This window comes from Syngnathus floridae, chromosome 9, assembly GCF_059516105.1.
Source record: "Syngnathus floridae isolate MCC-2025c chromosome 9, RoL_Sflo_1.0, whole genome shotgun sequence".
Classification (NCBI taxonomy): domain Eukaryota; kingdom Metazoa; phylum Chordata; class Actinopteri; order Syngnathiformes; family Syngnathidae; genus Syngnathus; species Syngnathus floridae.
The window spans coordinates 10295587-10317646 of record NC_142421.1 but is presented as its reverse complement, the minus strand read 5'-3'; the positions used below and the strand labels follow the sequence as shown (position 1 = coordinate 10317646).

General features: G+C 40.6%; 1 protein-coding gene across 3 annotated transcripts in view; it reads right to left on the bottom strand.

The window, feature by feature from the left end:
- Positions 1–901: 901 nt before the first annotated feature.
- LOC148393428 (phosphofurin acidic cluster sorting protein 2) overlaps positions 902–22060 on the bottom strand; it is a 47122-nt gene continuing 25963 nt past the window's right edge. For 2 of the 3 annotated variants that reach the window (XM_088384020.1, XM_088384021.1), the window contains exons 4-27: positions 20724–20811; positions 17497–17586; positions 16257–16382; positions 14558–14720; positions 13732–13823; positions 13382–13462; positions 13022–13081; positions 11457–11608; positions 11230–11323; positions 10478–10561; positions 9134–9261; positions 8863–8995; positions 8654–8758; positions 8446–8552; positions 7625–7779; positions 7446–7556; positions 6795–6897; positions 5512–5544; positions 4597–4639; positions 4438–4480; positions 4073–4211; positions 3727–3950; positions 2861–2974; positions 902–2360 (exon numbers count right to left, since the gene is read on the bottom strand). In XM_088384020.1, the coding sequence (XP_088240146.1) occupies positions 2245–2360; positions 2861–2974; positions 3727–3950; positions 4073–4211; positions 4438–4480; positions 4597–4639; positions 5512–5544; positions 6795–6897; positions 7446–7556; positions 7625–7779; positions 8446–8552; positions 8654–8758; positions 8863–8995; positions 9134–9261; positions 10478–10561; positions 11230–11323; positions 11457–11608; positions 13022–13081; positions 13382–13462; positions 13732–13823; positions 14558–14720; positions 16257–16382; positions 17497–17586; positions 20724–20811 (2584 nt within the window). In that variant the 3' untranslated portion in view covers positions 902–2244. The remainder of the gene's footprint in view (positions 2361–2860; positions 2975–3726; positions 3951–4072; positions 4212–4437; positions 4481–4596; positions 4640–5511; positions 5545–6794; positions 6898–7445; positions 7557–7624; positions 7780–8445; positions 8553–8653; positions 8759–8862; positions 8996–9133; positions 9262–10477; positions 10562–11229; positions 11324–11456; positions 11609–13021; positions 13082–13381; positions 13463–13731; positions 13824–14557; positions 14721–16256; positions 16383–17496; positions 17587–20723; positions 20812–22060) is intronic. The other variant, XM_088384022.1, reaches the window with a different exon arrangement.

Genomic DNA, 22060 nt, shown 5'->3' with positions numbered 1-22060 from the left:
TATAAAAATCCCAAACATATTTACAACTATAGTAAAACATGCAGAGTAACCCATATTCTTTTAGTGGTAAATTTAAAAATACTGTCACGTCCTTTAAAATAGGGTTTGTGCAAAGACACTGGGTGGCATCTGAAGCAACAGGACCAATGAGAAGGCAAGGTGTCGTCTTTCCTGTTTTATCACTTAATGCCAGATTTAAGAGAAGTGTCAAAAGAGCAAAGCCTCTCATTGGTCCTGCCTTGTAAAACACCCCCATGCTACGGTAAAATTTAGGGCAAAGCTGGACTTTAGGTCTAATACATCACAACAAACTTGACACTTTTGCCCTTTGATTATTTTCAATCATTTTGATAATTACCCCTCACAAAATTCAGCCCTGCTTCACAGCCAAAGTTCCATGATACATTATCTCAGGGCCAGTTGGTGTCCCAGCCAAGACAAGATGGTGACCCCTCTTAAAACGCAGGAGACGACCAAATCAGACTGCATAGTCTGCAGGCAGATGGCAGCTACAAAATAAGTGGCAAAAGGGGAAGTAACAGATGTGATGTGTTGAGGACACTCAAAGGAATTTGAAGCAATTAAACATACACTTGAGATAACCAGGAATCAGTCTTATCTCATCTATAGGTAGTGGTTTACATTTGCAAAGAAAAAACACCCCACCTCAAATCCAAACTGTCCCAATTTGGGTGTCAATAATAAACCACATAAAAAGTGCATTACAAAATAAGGGAAATGTTGGAGAGTGTTTTTTTGAACAGAACAACTTCTTGAGTTGTGGAAACATACTGAATTTGGCATTTTGTCAAGAAATAAAGGTAAGCCATTTGTGCTTTCTACTTAGTTGGAAGCAAGTCACAATAATACATTTTATATATATTTATATACAGTATTTAAAAAAAAAAAAAAAAGCTTTTCACTCTAGAAAAAGAAACAACACACAAAAGGCAGTTTGTCCATAGGATTCCTGTTAAGAAGATTTCACGTAACAATAGTTAGGGAGTACCATAAAACGTAGGGCACGCCTATTCACACACACGAGCAGGCAGTGATTTGGACATCTGGCAAGACTCCATCGACATTTCATTGTACTGTAATTGCATCACGCCTAGCGGTAATGTCAAAGCGGGTTTTCCAATCGCACCAACACTTATGTGCATCTACAGCCACAGTGTTGCTGTATAAAACTTGATTAGGACATACAAATATTATGACTGATAACACAATTTGATCACTGCCAACAATCCAGTAATGTTAATACTGTTTTCTACCACATTTGCATGTAGGAGTTTCACTTCAAGCAGGCCAAAAGCTTCGTGGGACACAGCAACAAAGTTCATTTTGGCACATCAATGCACATTTGCATTAAACACGACGCCAAGGTGTCATAATCAGCCCGATGTCAGTTCACCCAAAGAGAAAAACAATCAAAATAAATCAGTCGGGTAAATAACAATTACAAACTTATCAGGGCTTAGAATAATCAATTTTGGCATTTAGCTCATGGGGATTTCTTCTTTTTTATCTTATGATACCCTGTTTTTAAATAATTGTGTCAAGTCTTCGGGACTGGGATCACTTGATGAACTTTTGAGTGATAAAAATGTGCGTTAGTCAATAGCCACCTTCCAGAATACCGAAATGAGTTGTCTTTGTTGCTTTAAAGTACACTAAAGCCAAGTCTTCGTCGTAGTTAAAATTTGGGGGGAAAAAAATTAAAAGGACGAACGGGAAAAGAGAGGGTTTTTGTCAAGATTCACAGCAATATTCCAATGACTCACATGGCCTCAAAAATGTCACACACGCCACACTGCACATCACCATCGCACTCCATTTTCTAGAAAGTAACAATACATGTAGGATTTCACAGAAATAATAACATGTTAACAAAAAAAACAAAGTGCAAACATAGCTGCCATCGTCAAAATGTGGCAAATTGTCAAAGGACCTCCAAGGCGGTAGCACAACTTTTACAAAATAGTACTTGTTCTTTTTTTGTAGTGTGTAAAAAAACAAAACAAAGAAAGAAACAAAACAAACAACAGCCAACAACATCAAAAACTCCAGAAGGACAACATGAAGGTGTGTCTGTGTGTATTGAACACATGGATGTGAAGTCAGTAAGATTTCCACAGGAAAACTATCACTGCTGTTGGCTTTCCCTCAAATTCTGTGGAGTCTCTGGATGAGACAAGTGCAGCGCAGAAGAGTCTGGCGGTTCCAAGCGGATGGTTGCCGAGGTCACACGGGTTTGGTGTAACCAAAAATTCCCACCGGGAAGTGCTTAACGTGAGTTGGCCACTGGGCAGCAAGTTGGAAAAACTTCACGTCGTTCCACTCCACTCCGTCGATGGTGACTATCACAGATGAAAGAGGAATCAATCAATTAAGAAGGTTGCTGATACCGGTCACCATGGAAATGTAACAGAAAAAAGAATTTCTGAGTCTCTTATTTTTGTTGTACTTCATGAAAGTAGCCTGATTATCGAGAGATGTTTCTTTCAACATTTTCAGATTTAATATTGACACTTGGGTTTTGTAATTTAAAAACATATATATATTAAACAGAACCCTTATAGTCAGAATGTGTTGTTGTCTATCATAAGCATAAGCATGGCAATTATTTGCATGAAAAACACCAGAGGTGGGCAAAGTAGAGCCTGCATTTTTTTTTTTACCAATATATACATACATCTATTACATTTTTGGTTAATAAATCATAAAATAATTAAATAAGAATATAATTCAATCACGAGACTGTTATTTTATTATTATAAAAAATAATTTTAGATATTATAGACCATGGTAAAGGGTGGTGAATGTATAAACTAGTATCAACACCAGGGGGCAGTGTTACCTCTCAGCATTGTGTGCTGGTGCTTGGCAGTGCAGATCAACCTGCTGATTCCGTCGATCACTTGGCTCTTGGAGTCCAGCTCTTTCTCTTTCGGCTTCTTGCTGAGAAAAATAACTGGAGAGAGGAGCAGAGCATGTCATGTACAGGTTTTTAACATTTTCAGAGGAAAGTGAACCCATGCTGCTTACATGGAAGTTGGACAAGTGAACTACAAGATCATCAATGATACTACATTTGCATTAATTGAGTTGTACTCTTTAGAATAAAAAGCAATTACAATTACAAGGACAGAATATGTACTACAAGGCTGAAATATAAGAGTTGTCCTACTATCATGAGATTTTTTTCCCAGACTGTGCAGAAAACAATATTACAAGAATAAAGTGTGCATTTTTTGAGGATGAAACAAAAATATAAGAAAAATGAAGATTGCAAGAATAAAGAGACAATCGAGGACCTTATCACATTACACTATAGTTTGTTTTTGTTTTTTCCAGAAAACAGAAAAATCTGAACTGATCATTTCATTTTATAATCAATTTAGCAGAGGTGACCATCAATAGGCAAAAAAGGTAATTTTGGTGGTTATTTTAACATGGTTTATGTACTGTATACACTCACAAGATTATCATCAGTGTGAGCAGGAATTTTGCTGTTACTCAACGAGGTTATGGCAGGTCTCAACATGTCTCAGGCTGTTGTTTGCATTTCACATGCATTCAAATTTATTCTCATGATATTCTGATTGTATCCCATCATAAATTTCCTTTTTTTCTTTTCCAGTAACCCCATTAGTTCATGTAATTTCTGAAATCATATACATGTTCCGTTTCAACCTGCACATCCCCCAGAGCCCCTCAATGTACCTTTCTTGTTCTTCTCCTTGGTGACAACAGTCATTGCCATGCTGGGTGGAGGAGTAATATCCCCCGCGCAGGGCAAGCGACTGACTTGGAGTGAGCGGAAGTTACTCTTCAGCGTGTTTTTCAGTCCCACGTCACGTTTCTCGCCCTCTTTTTTCTTCTCGGGGCCTTGCCACGTCCAGTAGTCTACCTGCAGGCCCATCACTTCACTGCCAGAACACGGAGAACTGCAAAAGGCAAACACTTTGAGGCACATACTCCAGCTGCTCAAACAATGAGGACAAAATGGAGAGTATTTTGCTCCTGTGTACAGAGCATTATCCGTTCAAGATAATTTTGTGTGCCTTACCCAGCTCCGGAAAGGGCAGTGGACACAGAGGGCGACTGGGGAGGTGTTCCCCCAATCTCCTTCCCATACGGACCGGCCGAAGGGGGGGTGGGGGACGCCAGGATGCTTGTGTTGCCCCCCATTGCATCATCAGAATCCACTGTGAACACGATAAATCATCTCAAGCAACATCTCCAAAAGATATCGACCCTTTTTCATGGCCTTGATAAGGAATTTGTAAAATGTGAGGATAAGTTGTTCGGAATCTGAATGAATGAATCTCGCCACTTTCAGGCTGTTCAAGGGGTTCTTAGGTCGCAAAAAAAATTTGTAAATCAATTAGTCTATCGTTAAATTAATTGGCTTAGAGTTTGGGTCTCACTTACCTGAGGTTGAGAGGCTTTGCTCCACAATTCCAACTTTAACAACCTGCAAGTGGAAAACAGCAATTCAGTATTAAAACTCCTTTATCTAAAATTAATTAAATGTTCAATTTTCTTAATTAAATGAATGAATGAATAAATAAATAGGAAAAAAAATCTCACCCCAATAAATGGCACAAATTTCTGACAGGAGTCCTCGTCAGGGCTGTGGGGAGACAACGAAGAAGCTGTTAGCATGGCGGGAGACAGGGGGCGCTTGGGGCACGACAACACTCCAAGGTGCAACACTCAATGATCCTGGACAGGAGATGGCACCATGCCCCATCGCAGTAGAAATGGCACATGAATGAGATCATCTTGGGGAGTGTATGAGATGAATGAGAGGACCGCTCCTTACAACCGACGTTTATTGGGAAATTGCTCTTGCAAAACAATGCTCAAAGTGACTCTGTGGCTGTGAGCCATGAATTCAATACTACATGCAAAATCACCAGAGTTGAATTTCATTTAGAGATCACGATAAGAAGCATAAATGTACTGTAGTCTGCCGTTGGGAATTTGTGCAAACATCTTTTCAGTATAACAATCTGGGGCTCTCCAACTCCATGTGTAGGTTGTCAGTCTTACCACCTCACACGTCTTGTTTTGTGGCACGACATCCCTTACCTTAAATACTACACTTCATGGATAAAAGTATTTGGACACGTGGTCATAACGCCTATGGAAGATGGTCACCGCTTCGCAGGAACAGTACACTTGTCAGGGAAAGGCTGCTTACAAGATTTTGGATGGAGTGTGTCCCAAGACTTGACCCAACAATCAATATGCTTATTAGTGGGCCTTTCATGCTTACTGAAATATGAACCTGCAAACCAATCTTGAAGGATCATTTTGAGGTTGTTAGGCAATCATCACGGCAAGAACACGCAGGACACGGTAGGTCACACAAAATCCAGACAGGACGTGCAGATCGACATCATGGTGAGTATCAAATGGGAAAAGGAGTGTTAAGACACGGCAAACAGCAGTGAGGAGAATACAAGAGGGGGGCAAAAACCAAAGAGTCAAATTAGATACCTGATGTAAAAATCAAAATACAAACTTCTTTTCCTTGAATGCAAATCAAAGGGGGGGGAAGGGGAAGAAGGAATGCAAAAGGAGTTAAACTGTGTATTTGGTTGCCTCTGACTAACAAGGAAGCCACTGACATTTGTATCAACTTGATTGCAAATGAACATGTCTGCTATGAAAGAACAACAAACTTAAGTGACAATTGTTAACACGCATCACAGCAACCCTGAGGTGTGTGTGGTAATTGATGACTCATTCGGTATGTTTGGATGCACGTTGTGCGTTACATCTTAATCCACAATCCCTGGCGGCAACTTTAGGGACACCTGCGCAATGTGATGAGATCCAATATTAGGCCTGCACTAAAACGTCCGCCATTACAAAGGAGATAATGCTTTCGTTTCGAGTGCCACTGTCTCCCTACAGAGGGTATTAAAAAGACAACCCTATTAAAATGCCAATTCTTGAGGGGGATACAAAAAAAGAATAATTTTGCCATGAACTTGATTTCACTCCAGCATTGATGAAAAGAGAAGAAAAGCAGTTCGGGAGCCTGCAAGCGGGGGCAAGAGTAACATTTACAAAGCTGCAAGAATTTCTGCCAAGTATGTCCTACATTTGATTTCACATATTCTTCATATAGGGCAGAAGGAATGAATGAAGAAAAATGTAAGAAAATAAAACACGTGGGGCTAAATTTAGCAAAAACATACGTACATTACATCTCAACAAAATAATGGGAGATTGTTTTATGGTTTATAGCTATTGTATTCCTTTGTTCAGACAAATCGCTTAAAATGTCCATTTTTCGTTATTTTTAAAATTTCAACTCAGCTTGAAGCAAACATGAGTGACCTAACACATGAGCTAGCGACATTTAAGATCTTGGTGCACTCATAATGTTTTATGGTTTGATGAAACCACGGTTTGTGGCCATAACATGTTTTTTGAAGGAGATTTTATGGATCAAAAGTACGAGTAGTATCGATTCTTGGTATCTGTATTGGTGACTTGTCAAAAAAAAAAAAAAACTTGTAACGGTATCGATCACAAAAAAAGTAGTATCAAATATACCAAACATTAGATTACGTTGATTGAAAAGCTAAATGATTGCTAATTCCTCGAACAGTTCCACAATTGGTCAACTCAATGAGAGGATTAAAACGGATCACCATATTAAATTTGGAAATCACCCAGACAGACATAAAGACATACATGCATATCCACAAACACAAACACTTCACGTGAAAATTCTTCTTTTTGCATCATATTTCTAAAGGTGACTTTACCTCTTCTGCTTGTAGGTGAGCATGGCTTCAGAGATGGGAAACTGGTGGGACACATTAGCACCGGCCAGATACTGAACAACCCGCCCTGCGACGTCAATGTTATCTGCATGTGGAGCAAATAAAACAAGTGGTAAACAACAGGATGTGGACAAATCATTGAATATAATCACACCGGCGCGCTTAAAAGCAATCATTACCAATTGTGATTCAAAATACTGGCTACAGGTGGCTAAGAGCAATTCAAAAAAGAGGCCAGAAGAAAACTGAAGGAAAGAAAATCCTGCAAACATATGCTCTCATGATGAGGTAATAAAGGAAGACATTTGCTTTCAATTTAATAAGCCTCCTAATTCAACATTTGGGGTTAAATGTAGAGCCTGTTAATCTTCTTACGCCGCTCCAGTGAGGGAGCAGGGTGGAGCAGTGATGCCGTGAAGCAGAAACATCCCGTCCACCGAAGCACATTGCGGCTATCTTTCGCAAATGGAAAACATCATCTTTCCATTCATCAGCCCATGACCCATGCTGTGGCCCCACTTATTCCCTTTTTCAAGTTGACCAAATATCTGACCCGCCTCTATGCTTTTGTGGCCAGATAGCGGAGGTGTACGTCATCACTGACCACGCGTGTCTGCATGAATTGCGTCCTACCTGAAGCGGGCCGTTCCGTCCTGCAGAACAGCTCCCTCCATGCTGTGTCCATAAAGATACTGTTGAACTTGCTGTCAAACGAGGCCACATACTTGGCCAAGGGATGAGAGCCTGTGCAAAAGCAAATGTCAGACTACAGCATAGGGCTCAATAAACAAATGGATTTGAATGGTTATTACCAATAGGGATGACCAGGAAACGTATGTAACTGAGCCAGTCAGGGGTCTTGTTGGCCAGCTGCTCCACAAAGAACCTAAGGATGGTGCTCAGGTAACTTTGGTCACCTGCAACTGCCACTTTCATTGTGGGCGGAGTCTGTGCATTGCAATTACAACTACAAGGGATAAGAGAAAAAATCAATTAGGACAATTATTTTCACCATTCACCCATGCATTAAAAAAAAAAAAAAAAAAAAAAAAAAAAGGATGAACCTGCCATGCCTGGTGTTGGTCAAAGTTTAGAATACAGCAGAAGGTATTTTAATGAACTGGTAATTTGAAGTAATTTTTTAGAAAGATCCCCTTGTGATTAGGAGACACGTGCAAACTGTGTTTTGGCAGTTGTGTAAAATCAAATAAAAAAATTAATTAAATAGAATTATATCCATTTTGCAACCCAAATTTAGGTGTTCTTGTACTCAGTCTATGTGGGGCTTGAGTGGAGAGGGGGGGAAAAATGGTATAATGGGTACTCTTTGTGATGCCATTTGAAGCGAAATCCCAAGAGACAATGCCGCTTATCAACTCCACAACTGTTCATGACTATTATGTGACATGGTCTCATCTAGAGCCAACTGAAAATATAGAGAAAGCTAGGTTGAAATTGAAAATGACAATAAAAGTAACACAGCTTGGCATACAAATGCCATACATTTCCGGGAGAAGACAGCTATCTCGCTGAGATGAATATCCGGGACAGCATTTTGCCATGTAAGATGTAGTACATTTTGCTGACCTATTCGCTGCAGCCATGATTCATGAATAGTCATGAAGCCACTCACAATCTCTGGATTCGAGTAACGATGGTGTTGAAGGCAGCCTGGACATCTGCAGCTGAGCAGGTGGACACAATGGGCTGGGCTTGGTCATGGAGCAACTCTGCGACATACTGTATGGTAACAACACACAGATGTGATTCAAAAAGAGTGCTTGATGGGTTTGAAAGAAAGAAACTATTTGAAGATGTCGAGTGTCCAATCATTGACTGACCTGTCCTTGCCACTCCAGAGTGTTGATGAGAATGATGCTCTCTGGCAAGCGTTCATCAGAGATAAGGATCTGGTTCAATTGGTCATACACAGACTTCCTGGGGACCTTTTGGATGAATCAGTAGCATGGAATCAGAACGTGATACATACCACATTGTATTTAAGCTTAAAAGAAAAAAAAAAAGAGTGAGCAAATTTTGGCTTGTGTACCTGTGCTATGAGTCTTGAGTCTGGGGAGCATTCGCTATCTATACTGCTGGTGCGGTCACTTTGGGCCTTGGAATTCTGTCTGTCTTTCATGGAGGTGCTGCGTGGACGTCTCTGTAGCCTGTTCTCCATTTTACTGAAAAGACCAAGAACAAGAATCTTAGCAGGAAGCTATAAATAAGAATGCAGCTGTTAGTTATGCATGCAATAGCGATTGTGCGAATTGAGAAAGACGTTGCGTGCACAAATCCAGATGCGGGGCTCAACGGAGTACCTTGGAGACATGTGGTTTTGGGATTCGGTCTTGCAAAGCTTGCCAACAGTGCTAGTCATCCGTTCAGTGTTGACGTCCCAGCTGCTCACCTCCCCTGGCCCTGGCCCGCTGTCATCGGTCTCTGGCTCCTAAGCCAAAAAGAAGAAAAGACAGTGCTGATGTTCATCACATAACAGTTTGTGTCAAGCCTCGGTTGTTCTCCCAAGCGCCTACTTTGCATTTTGTAAAAGATTTGGAGATAGCATTTTACAGTTGTGGAAAAGGAGCTGGGTCAGAATGTTTTGGCCCTGTAACGAGAGAAAAAAACTGCAGTATTTGAGATGTTGAGTTTGAAGAAGGTTACTGGTGTGAGGCAGAGGGGATTGGCAAAACTGCACTTGGGAGAGGGAGAGCCAAAATAGAGACAAATAAGCAAGCATGGGGAACAGCACATTTTCAAGGCTATCTACAGTTGATCTTCCAAGCGGCTGCCTCGTCTGATCTTCTGATTGGGGCTAACACTGTCAATTATTTTGTCATGAAAAGATTATAATTCATCTAGCATCATATCTTGAACAATCCAAGAATGTGCAAAGCTATATGTACTGAATTTGTGGATTAACAGAACAAGACCCAAAAGTACATTTTCAACCAATCACCCTCTTTGGAAACCTGTGCACAATTTCCATTGTATAACAAACAAAGGAATGCTTCATTGGAGATGACAATAACATACCCCACTGGGCATCGTCTGATTGTTTAATTTGATTGTCCTTGCATCATAAAGTTGTGGACGAAACAATTTGGTAACAACAATAAGGTCTGCTCAATTAGCTCTTAACTGTCAGCTGTCTTTGCCAAATGGTGGTTGCTCAAAACAAGTTTCCTGGCTCAGACCACTCTTATTATTTGACTGTGGGGCCTTTTTGCTTTATGACTAATATTGTACCTAGACCATTAATGACATTTGATTATTAGGGAAAAAACATGCAATCTGATACCTTCCAATTCTACCGACTTCGACTATAATATTTTCTGGACCCTTATATTTGGAGTTCATAATAAAGCTGTAAGATTTAATTTCACAACTAAAACAAGTACCATCTTGAAACCAGCCAAGGAATTGAAAATATTTCAAATATTTTTCTTAATTGAATGAACTATTTTAATCGATGCATCGCGACATGTGTAATACCCCTGGCTTTGCACGCCCCCACCCCATCTTAGCTTCTTCCCGGAAAAGCCCAACACCCATGGGAGGCAAAGCGCACTCCAGTTTCAAGGGTAAGGGTGTGGAAAAGAAAAATGGAGAACACTATGCTCACAGGACAGTAGGGCAAAGAAAGTGCTGTACCAAATACATACCCCAATGGTTGTGTCTATGATGCTGTCCTCTTGATAGCGGGCCCCTTGCGCTTTACATCTGTCCACGGTGAGAAAGTCTCCACTCTGAATGGTAAAAAACACAAATTGTTGCGATTGTTTTCATCCACTGCTTTGCTATTTGTGTTTGACCTGAGACACTGATTTGACAAAATGGACGACTATTTACTTTGTGGAATGTTCTATGCTCTTTTGTCCAAGCTAAAATGGATTCCAACACATTTATAAACATCCCACCCTTGTCCTCCCCCTCACAAAGTCAGACACAACACGTCTCTCTCTTACTCTTCCGCTTTTGTCCCCAACCGGTCATAAATCTGGGTGGGAATGCTTCATCCAATCTTCTCTCCGAGCATGGGGGCATATTTGCGTGTGTTCGCATGTGTACGTCTTGATGATGGTGCAGAGGTCGTATGGTGTCAGTCTCTATAAATACTCCAGGGGTGAACCTGGGTGGGACAGCAGCCCCTTCATCTCATCCACCAGCTCTACATTTCCATCATTCCCAAAATTTTTAGCATGGTTCTTGGGAATCCCAGAACCATTCAAGGCAATGGAGCCGCCAGGCATTTTACACACTGCCGCGGGGGCAATTACCTTACATAACACTGTTAACCACATGACCCCATCCAGCACAACAAGAAGAAATAACTTTATGGCTATTCAGCAGGGCTGAAAAGAACCAGAGCAGGTTGTTATTGCTATAACAACTGAGGGCCTGGTGATCAACTTACAGCATATAACAGCTCTCTCGGTTGACTTTTTTGGCTGTGTATGCTTCCGATCTCTGTCTGGGAGCTGGAGTGAGACATTCCCTCGAAAAATGGCCTGTGAAAAAAAATTGGACGTTCTGAATGAAAACAGCTCCATAGCTAGGAACAATCTGGTCGTTTAATTAATAATTGGGGAGTTGAAGATTAATCACACTTTAATTTGTTGCACAGAATCAGGGCAAACTCACTTAAGCTTAGGCTTGGGTGTGCTCAAGACACTTTCATTGTCCTCCATCTCGGGCCCGCTGTCACTCTGGTTGTACACCTCCAGACTGTCGTAGAGTAAGTCCAAATCTTCCTCTACTTCCTGGGTCTGGTCTACCGGGTCAGAGTCCAAGACCTGCCAGACACGATAGACATATTGTCAACACATGAGTAAGCTTGTAAATATCACAGAGATTTAAAAAAAAAAAAAGGGGGGAGGGTTGACCTTTGCTGCACGCTTGCTAATCACTTTGCTGATCAGATAAACAATTGTTGAAAATGATGACTGCTATGAAAAGGAGAAACTGTTAAAACCACTACATCAATAACTGAAAGCTAGCCAATCAGATGCGCAATGCTAAAAGAGACCTGCAGTGATGAACTTTGATCTGCAGTCTTCACAGTGGGGATGCGTACGTATCATAGGAAGTGCACACAGGCAGGCTTTGGGACTAATCGGGTGATTAATGCCACTCCACAAGTGCAAGAGCTGTCAGGGAGCAGATAAACACAGTCTGTCCTTTTTCTACCTCCTCGGCTTTGTATTTATAGAACGGCGGCCGTGCATGCTGTCCGGCCAAAAGGAAGGGATTAGTGACAAGCAGTGTGATAAAGATCATCAGGCTAACTGAGGACTGGCCAAACACAGTCAGAACGCAGTGAGTGACTCAGAACGACACCGTTGACTTCCATTAATATAAACTGGGCATTGATCGCTCGGGTGAAGTCGGCCTGTGTTCAATTTGATCATCAGTGAACTGTGACTGGCAAATTGGTCTCCAAACAGTCTCAGTCAAGAGTAAACACTCAACGGTGAAACAAACAGGCCCACTGACAACAGCATCAGACTAGAGGTTTGGTTTTTAGCAGTGTCTGAGCAAATCCTAAAAACAAAGCAGATCATCAAGATTTGACGACACAATAGGGTTGCTTATCCTTTAGCACAGATTATGTGCAAATTGATATATTGGAATTGGTGTCTAATTTCGCTGTTGAAATAAATACAAGCCATTCATTTGAAAGGCACTGTATAAATCTGAGCTACATAATTATTCTTATGTATTATATGTTCTATATACTGCATTGATTTAAAAAGACTGCTAAGATGGACATCGGGAATCTAAACACGATCCAACATTTATCATTAGATTAAGTCGTGGAGATTAAAGCCCTTAATGGATTCAGCATACAAATCGTTGCTGATGGCAATTTATGAATCATACATCCATGAGTGGAGTGGGGGATAATGCAACCAAGCACCATAATGATGCTCCAAGCTCGTTTTTTTTCATAGGCAATTCTTCGCCTGTCAGGAATACATTAGCAGCAACCTAGCTTGCTGTTTAATGGGTCAGTACGGATAAAGATATCTTTTCCTACAGCAAATGAATGACTTGTCTTATTTAAGGCTAGAATTTCTAGCAGAGGTTACAAGAAATCTCATATGGGTGTTGTGTTACCCTCTAAGATTCACTTTTATGTGTTTTTGCTTCAACCTTGAACATATTCTCTTGGGTATCAATCAAATCAACTTATAAAAAAAACTCACCTCATCGGTTACCTTGAACCTCTTCAACAAGGCCACAAATTTTTGCTTGAAGTTTGGTTGCTATAACAGAGACAAACACAATTGTACACAGATTGAAAGCACATTTCTGCTATAGTGAAAATAGCAATCATTCCAATTCATAAATTCTCCCAAGAACCATCTTGCGGATTACGCATCGACCACAACAATCATTTTAGTTGACTCCACTGAAACCACAGATCTCATTTACATGCTACTCCGCAATCTACTAATGGCTTGTACAAATGGGAAACCCTTAAAAGCTTCTGAGTCAGAAAACAACTGTCTTGGCTTATTTTTGTGGTCAATGATTAGCCAGTAACAGAAGAGAAGGCAGCTAACCCTCGTCATGGAAGTGGTCCGTATCATTTTCCTCCGGGCTTTTTTGGGCTTGCGAAGCTCATCGTCTTCATCATAAATATCCTGAAACACACGGAGGCAAAATAAATGGTCGCACTCTATGTATGGTTATCATAGTGATTTTTAAGAATTCCCTCAATTGTGCATTTTTTTTGTTGCAATACAAAGAATTCAGATAAAATGGAGTCGCTGCAGTCAGTGTCAGCATTAACTAGTTAACGTTACGTTGATGCAAAAGTAAAGACAGTTAATTCAATTCTGGGCCATGAATATGATGCATAAAAAAAAAAAAACAGCATATACATAAAACATATTTTCTTTCTGGCACTTACCTGGCCATGAGCTGCATCATCACTTGCTTCTTGCTCGGATGAATAACTGTCATCATCCTCTTCAGAATAGTTGTCCATGTCTGGGGAGCGGTCTGGAGGAAATAAATCAGAAAAGAATTTCCTCGATGAATACATTTACAGAAGTATCATGTGTAAAACAAAAACATTACAAACTGAGGCCGGCCGATATCCAAGGGCACTTGAGTTAATTACTTACTGAGTGCACTTTCCGTCCTAATTATTAAACCCATTTACATTGTTATTCACCACGAGGAGGCTACCGTTTGAATAGCAAATTGCAGTGGTTGAATTTGAAACAAGCCATATCTGACTGGGATTTTCTGTTCTTTTCAATCAACTCATTTTAGTGTCTGTGTCATTTTGTTAATGGGATTGGTGTCATAAAGGATTATTGCAAAGAGTAGAGATATAAACGTTCTCCCAAAGTGACACAGGCTTAATACTTGGTACATGAGCTCATCTGTTATGTTTGAATGACCTCCTTAATAACAACCAGAACAGCGAGGGACCATCATAGCAGGATGAAGGCGTGGAGCCGAAGCTGGGCCAAATATTTCCCCCACTGTCCAGAATTAGAGCAATGTAAGGTAATAGGGCCGACATCTGCTCAGCTCAGAGATCAACATTACAACCATAGCAGAAGAGAGTAACATATTCTCAGGCCTACGTTAGGAAAGCATTATTAGACTTCACTCCCTCTTCATTTGGGAAATGGGATCCATGTGTTGGGAGCAAAGAGAAAGTCTGAAGTGTCAGTCAGGATTAGGCCGGGCCGCTTGTAGGGGGGGGAGACGAGGGTGCCCACCTGAGGTTTTAGTCTTTCGACCAGCCTGGCCACTACCGTCCTCGTGGTCGATAGGCTGGCTGGACAGAGAGTACACACTGATCTCCGCCACACGCACTGGCGCTTCTTTCACGTTGCTATGGAGACCAAGAATCAGGCCTCCGTCTGTAGGGTGTTGCATCACCTGAACATAAAGACATTTCCATAAAGTAAAAATTGATTCAGTCATTTCCATAACCTTCCCACTGCATGGCTCCTCATATGTCCTCATAGAATGAGGCCACGTTCACCTCATTTGTCTCAATATCAAGTCCACTTTGGCTGAGATGGAATCATGTCACATGCAATTTTTGCATAGATCAATCACTCAGCGGACGTGCTGAAGCCGAGTAGAACAAATACTTCCTTCAACAGAGCGGGAGGAAGAAAGAATGTTATCTCTATACTTCACAGAGCCAACAGTGCTTCAGGAGAGCTAGCCTCCTCCTTTACAACAAGCAAATGATTACAGGCAGAGAGCGAAGCAATCTCTAAGTGAATCTTCCCCACCACAGAATTGCTTATTTTCCTTTGTGATTGTAGAACAGACCAAAGCCAATTTGCTTGTATCATGAAAACATTGTAACAGTTTTATTGCTTTAGTTCCAATTGCTATCTGGAGAGTCGCTGTAATATTTCACAATATGAATCACTATACTGGGATTTCCCTCATACACTAACTAACTAACTTAGAAGCTCCATTTAAAGTCCATTTAAAGTCAGGATGAGAGCCGGAGACCAAATTAAAAAAAATTACAACATACTGGAATTGCTTGGAATTAAAAAAAAATAAATAAATAGAGGAATACTCTTAATATTCAATTTAGTCTTATTCATTCATACAGGCCTTTGGGATGCTGTGCAATAGCTGAGTGCCTTTCCAATCTATAGCAATGTATGTATTAACCTTGTTTTCACAAATTAATGTTAATGTCTTTTGCAGGGCTGAGGCCGCTATCATCTAACGTTGCATTTAGAAATGTACTGATGCGATTCTACAGCTTAATGGAGCGATAGTGGCATTCATGAACATCTATCTCTTGCAAATATGCACACGGAATAAATATTAAAACATAGTTTAGAATTGAGAATCTACACCCCATCTCCATTTCCCCACTGTTCCTTCACAAAAGCCTCTCAGAAACCTTATGAAATAAGTCATGGAGTTTAGAGAGTTGTAAAAAGCATGCGGTTTCACTTCATGACATTAATATGCGAAATGAACGCAAAACCTTTGCATGATGCAACAACGCCCATACAAGAATCCACTTTGGGTTTTACCCTTGTAATATGCAGAAAAACATAAATCCTCGCAAGCAGATTCTTAACCCCAAATGACTTGGATTGAGGACTTAAACAGAGCCACATTCCCATTAAATGAACATCCACACTGGGCCTTAGACCAGCTCTCGGTCCATTATTTCTACATATCACGGTCCCTTTCAGAAAAAGTACATCCAAAGCCAGCTCCAGATGGCCCGTAATCTCATGCAGCAGTGTGTGAGGAGCATGAATCATTTAAGTCAAGTGTAACACCAGAAGGGGAAACAAAACAAAGGTACATGGCGAGGAATACATGTCAATCACTGTCAGAATGAAGAGCAGAATGAATGCCTTCTTTAAAGATATAGAGACAACAGATCTGTCAGGAAACAAGACCATGCAAAGGAAACATCGGTACCTCGGCCATATTGATAACTCCCACAGCCAAAGTCTTGTAGCCCAGGATGGTTCGATTCTTGTAGCGTTTCCTCCTTTGCAGCATGATCTGTAGTCTGTTTGCATCCCTCTTCAAAAAATGGGGGTACTACCAACCCCCCCCCAAAACAAAGATTAGATTACATCATCAATTTTAAAGATCAATACAGTAAATGATTAAAGCAATGTGTCACGCTATCCTTACTGACAGTAAATGTTTAGGTGTGTGGAATTATACAGATGAAATTAAAAAAAAACTTCCTATGACTTCAAAAATCCTAATTTGGTCGTGAGCCAAAATCTATAAAGGAAGCTCTAATGTGCAGGACAGAGCATGTAGAGCCCATAATTCTTTTACACTTTACTCAATTTTGTACGAAAGCGTCTGCAGCTCATTTATCCAGTTTAATTTGTCTCACGTCCGTCACATTTTTAAAGTTTTTTTTGGGGCAGTCTCAGACCACTAAGCAGGAACTTAATTAATGTGGACCATAGACATCTGTATCAACGTTTCACTATTTTGTAGAATTATCATTAATTTGCAGCCAGAATGATTAATCATGTCTGTCATCAGATAATGAAGTGACTTCTCAAATAGGACGGTAATATCCGGGTATATTAAATTCAACTTGAAGACAAATAACAGTCTAATAAATGTTCAATACGCTGATTCAGCAACGTCAATTTATTTCAAGAATGTTAGATTACCGTATTTTCCACACTACAAGGCGCACCTAAAAACCTCCAATTTTCTCAAAAGCCGACACTGCGCCTTATAATCAGGTGTGCCTTATATATGGACCAATATTGAGCCACTACAGCAGGCGTGTCCAAAGTCCGGCCCGTGGGCCAAATGTATCTATCTTATATATGGACAAAGTTTTAAAATGGGCCATTCATTGAAGGTGTGCCTTATAATCCAGTGCGATTTATATATGGACAAAGTTTTAAAATGGGCCATTCATTGAAGGTGCGCCTTATAATCCGGTGCGCCTTATAGTGCGGAAATTACGGTACTTCAAAAGTCACCAAATACAAAATATTTGTTCGTCAAACTCTCATGTACAAACATAGGGCAATATTAACACACAGTTCTGAAACACAAGAAACACCAGTGAGGTTGCAAAGGGTACCAGAGTGGCTACAAGTTTGTTTCCAATTATAGTTGTCAAGTAACTGCCGTGTCAGTGTGACAATTCACAGCACAGTGACGGAGTGCTTGCCTGTAGTGAGAATGTCAGTTCCAGATCTGTCTCCATGAGTCCACTGGGTGGGAGGACATACTCGTTGGATCGCAGAAGACGCTTCGAACCCTGGGAGATAAAGTGGTACTTTGTAATGCAAGTCAAGCTTCCACATTCTGGTTTGAGAGTGAGTGTGGTATCAAGCAAATCAGTGGACAAAGTCAGATTTTTTAAAATTGTTTTCTCTCAATGAACAGGCACAGGCACAAAGCGAGAAAGTCTGATTTCAGTCCCAACCTGGTCCAGACATTTATGCTAAGTCACACCGTGTGGCAACCCAGTACAAAAAGTCCTGGACTCCCTCTCTGCATCTTATTACCATAACAGCAACGGAATGGAAGAGAGTTGGTGTTTTGAGACATACAAACAAATAGCTGTTTCAAAATAAGCATTTCCTATCAAAGATTCCCTAATGATTTCAAGACAACCATTTACTTTTTCTTTTTGCCAAGCTCTATGAGCTATCACAATAATTTCACAATGTTATAAAGGGAAATGAGCAAAATATGTATAATTCCTCCATCATCTAACATCGGGTTCAGTTGGTACACAATGACCAAGAGCAAAACTGTTGTCACTTAGACTGCTGAGAGGAAAAACCCAGACCAACATTTGTGTTGTAAGAAAATGTTATACACCTCCCACTCTGCAAATGCCTACAAGGAAAGTCACTGCAATCCAAAACAAAATGTTTTATTGGCTTGCTCTTCCTCTCCACTGATCTCATTCTTGTAGTACATGCCTAGGGATGGACAGAAAATAAATAACCTGAAAAGAAAATGCAGATACAGCCCCTGTCATTTGAAAATCCATAAATGTCATGTTGCAAATTGTACAGATTATTTTGAAATGTAAATACAGTACTGTTTCTAAAAACAATATTGTTTCTCAAAACATGGAATACAATTTAATTGTTTAATAACATGACAATTTCAAACACTATCTTGCAAATCCCCGTTTGCTAAAACTCCCAATCTCTGCTTTAAATCTCTGTCAAATGCATCCATCACTGTGATGAAATACCTTGTTGAGAAGAACATACTGTCTCAACCTAAACAGCACTGGCTTTATATCAAAAAGAGGAGTGAAAAAAAAAGAAAATCACAGTCTATGTCTGACCTTGTCAGTAGTGCACCACAAAAGGAGCTCTGTATGTGCTCTTTCATCACGCTTCATAGCTGGTACGATGAATTAAGACACAAAAGCACTCTCTGACGGCCTGAGATGCATTTTCAATACACAGCCTTGGCAAGAAATGCTTGAACTCAGTGTCCTCATCACCCACTCGCCCCTGTGTTCACTAACAAGCCTTTCCTCTTGTCTTTATGCACCAAATGATGGAATGTAACAAGTCTGACCACAGTCAAACTCCCCATTTCTACACATTTGTGTTTGGAACTAATTCCACATCCAGTATATTTGATTTTCTAAAAGGAAAGGACTGATGGTTACGATCTAAAGGACATAAAAAGTATAAAGGTCTTTGTAAGGGGGAGAGGGGGGTCTTGATCTACTGGCAGTGACACTGTAGTTTCCAGGGTGAGAGACGGAAAACTCTAGAGCTTCATCTCCACCAAGTTGCATTTTTTGGTCCAATTTAGGTGTGTAGGTTTTTTAATCCAGAGTGTACCCCACTTCTTGCATATATATATATATATATAGCAAGCTGGGATAGGCTCCAGCACACCCACTGAGACCCTAGCGAGGATAAGCGGTGCAGAGAATGGATGTGTGGATTAGTTCTCGCTGTTTGGTTGCTTCATGTTGTGCATGATGCCAGCATGAATAAATGGCAAGAAACAGTTGCATGACAGTAATGGCGTGACACGTCTACATTAACGCGCACGTGCATGAGTAATCCTGCCAGGCCATGGCCCTACCTCTTATTGGTCCAGAGGAAGGGAAGAGGACAGATTCTGCACTGCTGTCAGCAGAGATGAACTTTCATGATTTGAGAACCATGTACCGTATTTTCCGGACTATAAGGCGCACCGGATTATAAGGTGCACCTTCAATGAAGGGCCCATTTTAAAACTTTGTCCTTATATAAGGTGCACCGGACTATAAGGCGCACTATTAATGCATCATGTCAGATTTTTAATCCAAATCAAACCATTTTCCATTTTATCTTTCTTATTTCAACTTCAGACGCAACAAATTACTTTATAATCACAAAATAATGATCCATAGGCTTTTCGATTCATGATTCATAGTTTTCAGCGGGCCACTTATGATTGACTTCATGACACAATGCTTCGGGACAGTTTAAATTTAGGAATTTGGTCCATATATAAGGCGCACCGGACTATAAGGTGCACTGTCGGCTTTTGAGAAAATTTTTGGTTTTTAGGTGCGCCTTATAGTCCGGAAAATACGGTAGCTAATGGGTGAAGTTTCCACCATATTTGCTTATAACTGATACATTGTAACAAAGAAGTACTTAAACGTATGTAACAAACAATTGCATTTCATTAAAGAATCTCAAGGTAATTTAATTATCTTTCTGTTGATGAAGGCTACAATCTCTACTGACACTGCCGAAAAATCCAAAGAACGTTTTGCTCGGTGGGGTTAAAAGGCCTGTGATAAGTAGAACAAACACTTCTCAGATGTCATGAGAGAATTCCAACACATTAAGATTTCATTATCACTATCACTTGTTTTGATGCAGGGATTGGATTGAGTTCAGCATACAGATATTTTGAGCCTGAAGGATCGTTTTCTGGCCTGTGCAATCAAAGTAACCGCTCAAAAGAAATCGTCATCCCCTCTAGTCATTTCTTTCACTCATGTAAAATCTCATTGTTCTAACTAAGCAGTGACATTTAGTCATGACATTTAACACAGTAAAACACAAAGCATACTACATGGTGTTGAATGAGTACAATCGATTATTTTTCTTTTGACGATGACTCATCATGAGTCAACACCTGCTTGGCCCGCACCCCCATAAGTCATGACTACAACATTCTAAATCCGTCTTAAGGTGCTAATGCATCTGCCTAGACTAGTAGTAATGCTCGTCTGCTATTTAAAGCACGTGAGTGGATGTGACATACCAGAGCCGCCTGCGCTAAGAAGGCTTTTTATCAATTGGCAGGATTAGCTGCATGTCTTATCGTCAACTAGGCTTGCGATTATGTTAAACGGGGTGCAGCACAAGCAAAGAATTGAAAAGCAAGGTTCAAAAGATTACATCGACTCACCTGGATTTTGACGGCAATAGACAGCGAGTTCAGTTCTTTGTCCAGTTCTTTGAGCACGACTAGTTTTTTCAGAGTGAGGCTACAGAGCCTGCAAGAGAGCGAGAAAGAAAGGTTAGAAAAAATATGAAAGAAAATTTGGACATTTTTAGACCTGCAGGTATAACTAAAAATGGAGCACATCCAAGTGAGGGCCGCGGAAAAACATTTATGTCATCAGAGAGCAAGTCTTTTATTTCGTCACGCCAAAGTGATGCTATATTAGGGACTGATCAGATGGCCACAAAAAGCACAGAGATTGACTCACTGTAGTAGCGGGATCATAAGAGTATTTCTAAAGACGCTAGACAGCATTCATCATGACATCTGGAATTTGTGACGGGGGGTTTTAGTGACAGAACAAATGAATACCAGTAGGGTCAAACCACATTCAAATTCTTGCCTTTTAGAGCAAGGGAGCAACTTCCAAGTCAGGTTTGCTCAACTTCCTCATGACCTACTTTTACCATCACTCCTGTTGCATGAAATTATGATCAGTCAAAGGTGAGTAAGGCAGACAAAGCAAACAACACCCACTACGTCTGAGAGCCGCTTTCCAAGTCAGCCAAACTCCCTGCTAGGCAAGTGTGATTCGGGAAGGCACAGAGAAAATGATATGACAGTCTCGGGTGGTGTATGAAGGAACTATGTGTAAGTGTGAAAGTCAACGTGTGACTGCCCATCCTGTTACTTCACTTTTACCTCGAGGTTGCATTTACAACCACAGGAAGAGGGGAAAAATGGCCTTTTAACAAGTAAGTGTAGTTCTCTCTCTCTCTACTTCGGTGATTTTTCTAGGTTTGATAATGCTTGATGAGCCCAAAACATGTATTGGAATCATCTCGCCGTCACAAATTATAAGACAATGTGTGAACATCAGAAACTAAAGACATAGTTTGTGAGTACCAAATGCAAATCTGTTTGGGTCTGGAGTAATCAAACGTTATACCTTGGAGACTGCGACTCGCCTTATGGTGAGGATGAGTCACCGGCAACACAGCTCTATGTCAGCAGGGGGGAGGGGAAGGCAGAAAACGCGTCTGATGGTTCAACAACATCTCACTCGTCACAGCTCGCTCGGTTACTCTCTCTTTCTCCGACTGTGATTCACATGTAATTAAAAAGGCTGCAGGCAGTGAATGGGACACATCAGGAACCACTGCTTTTATTTTTGTAAAATCAGAGGTGTTATCTGCTCCTGTCTCAACACTGGGTTGTGTTGAAAGTGTAAAGTCAAAGCCATCTGGCCGGGTCTGGTTTCAGCGAGTTCCTGTGATCAGATTTAGTGCCAGTTCGCTCTG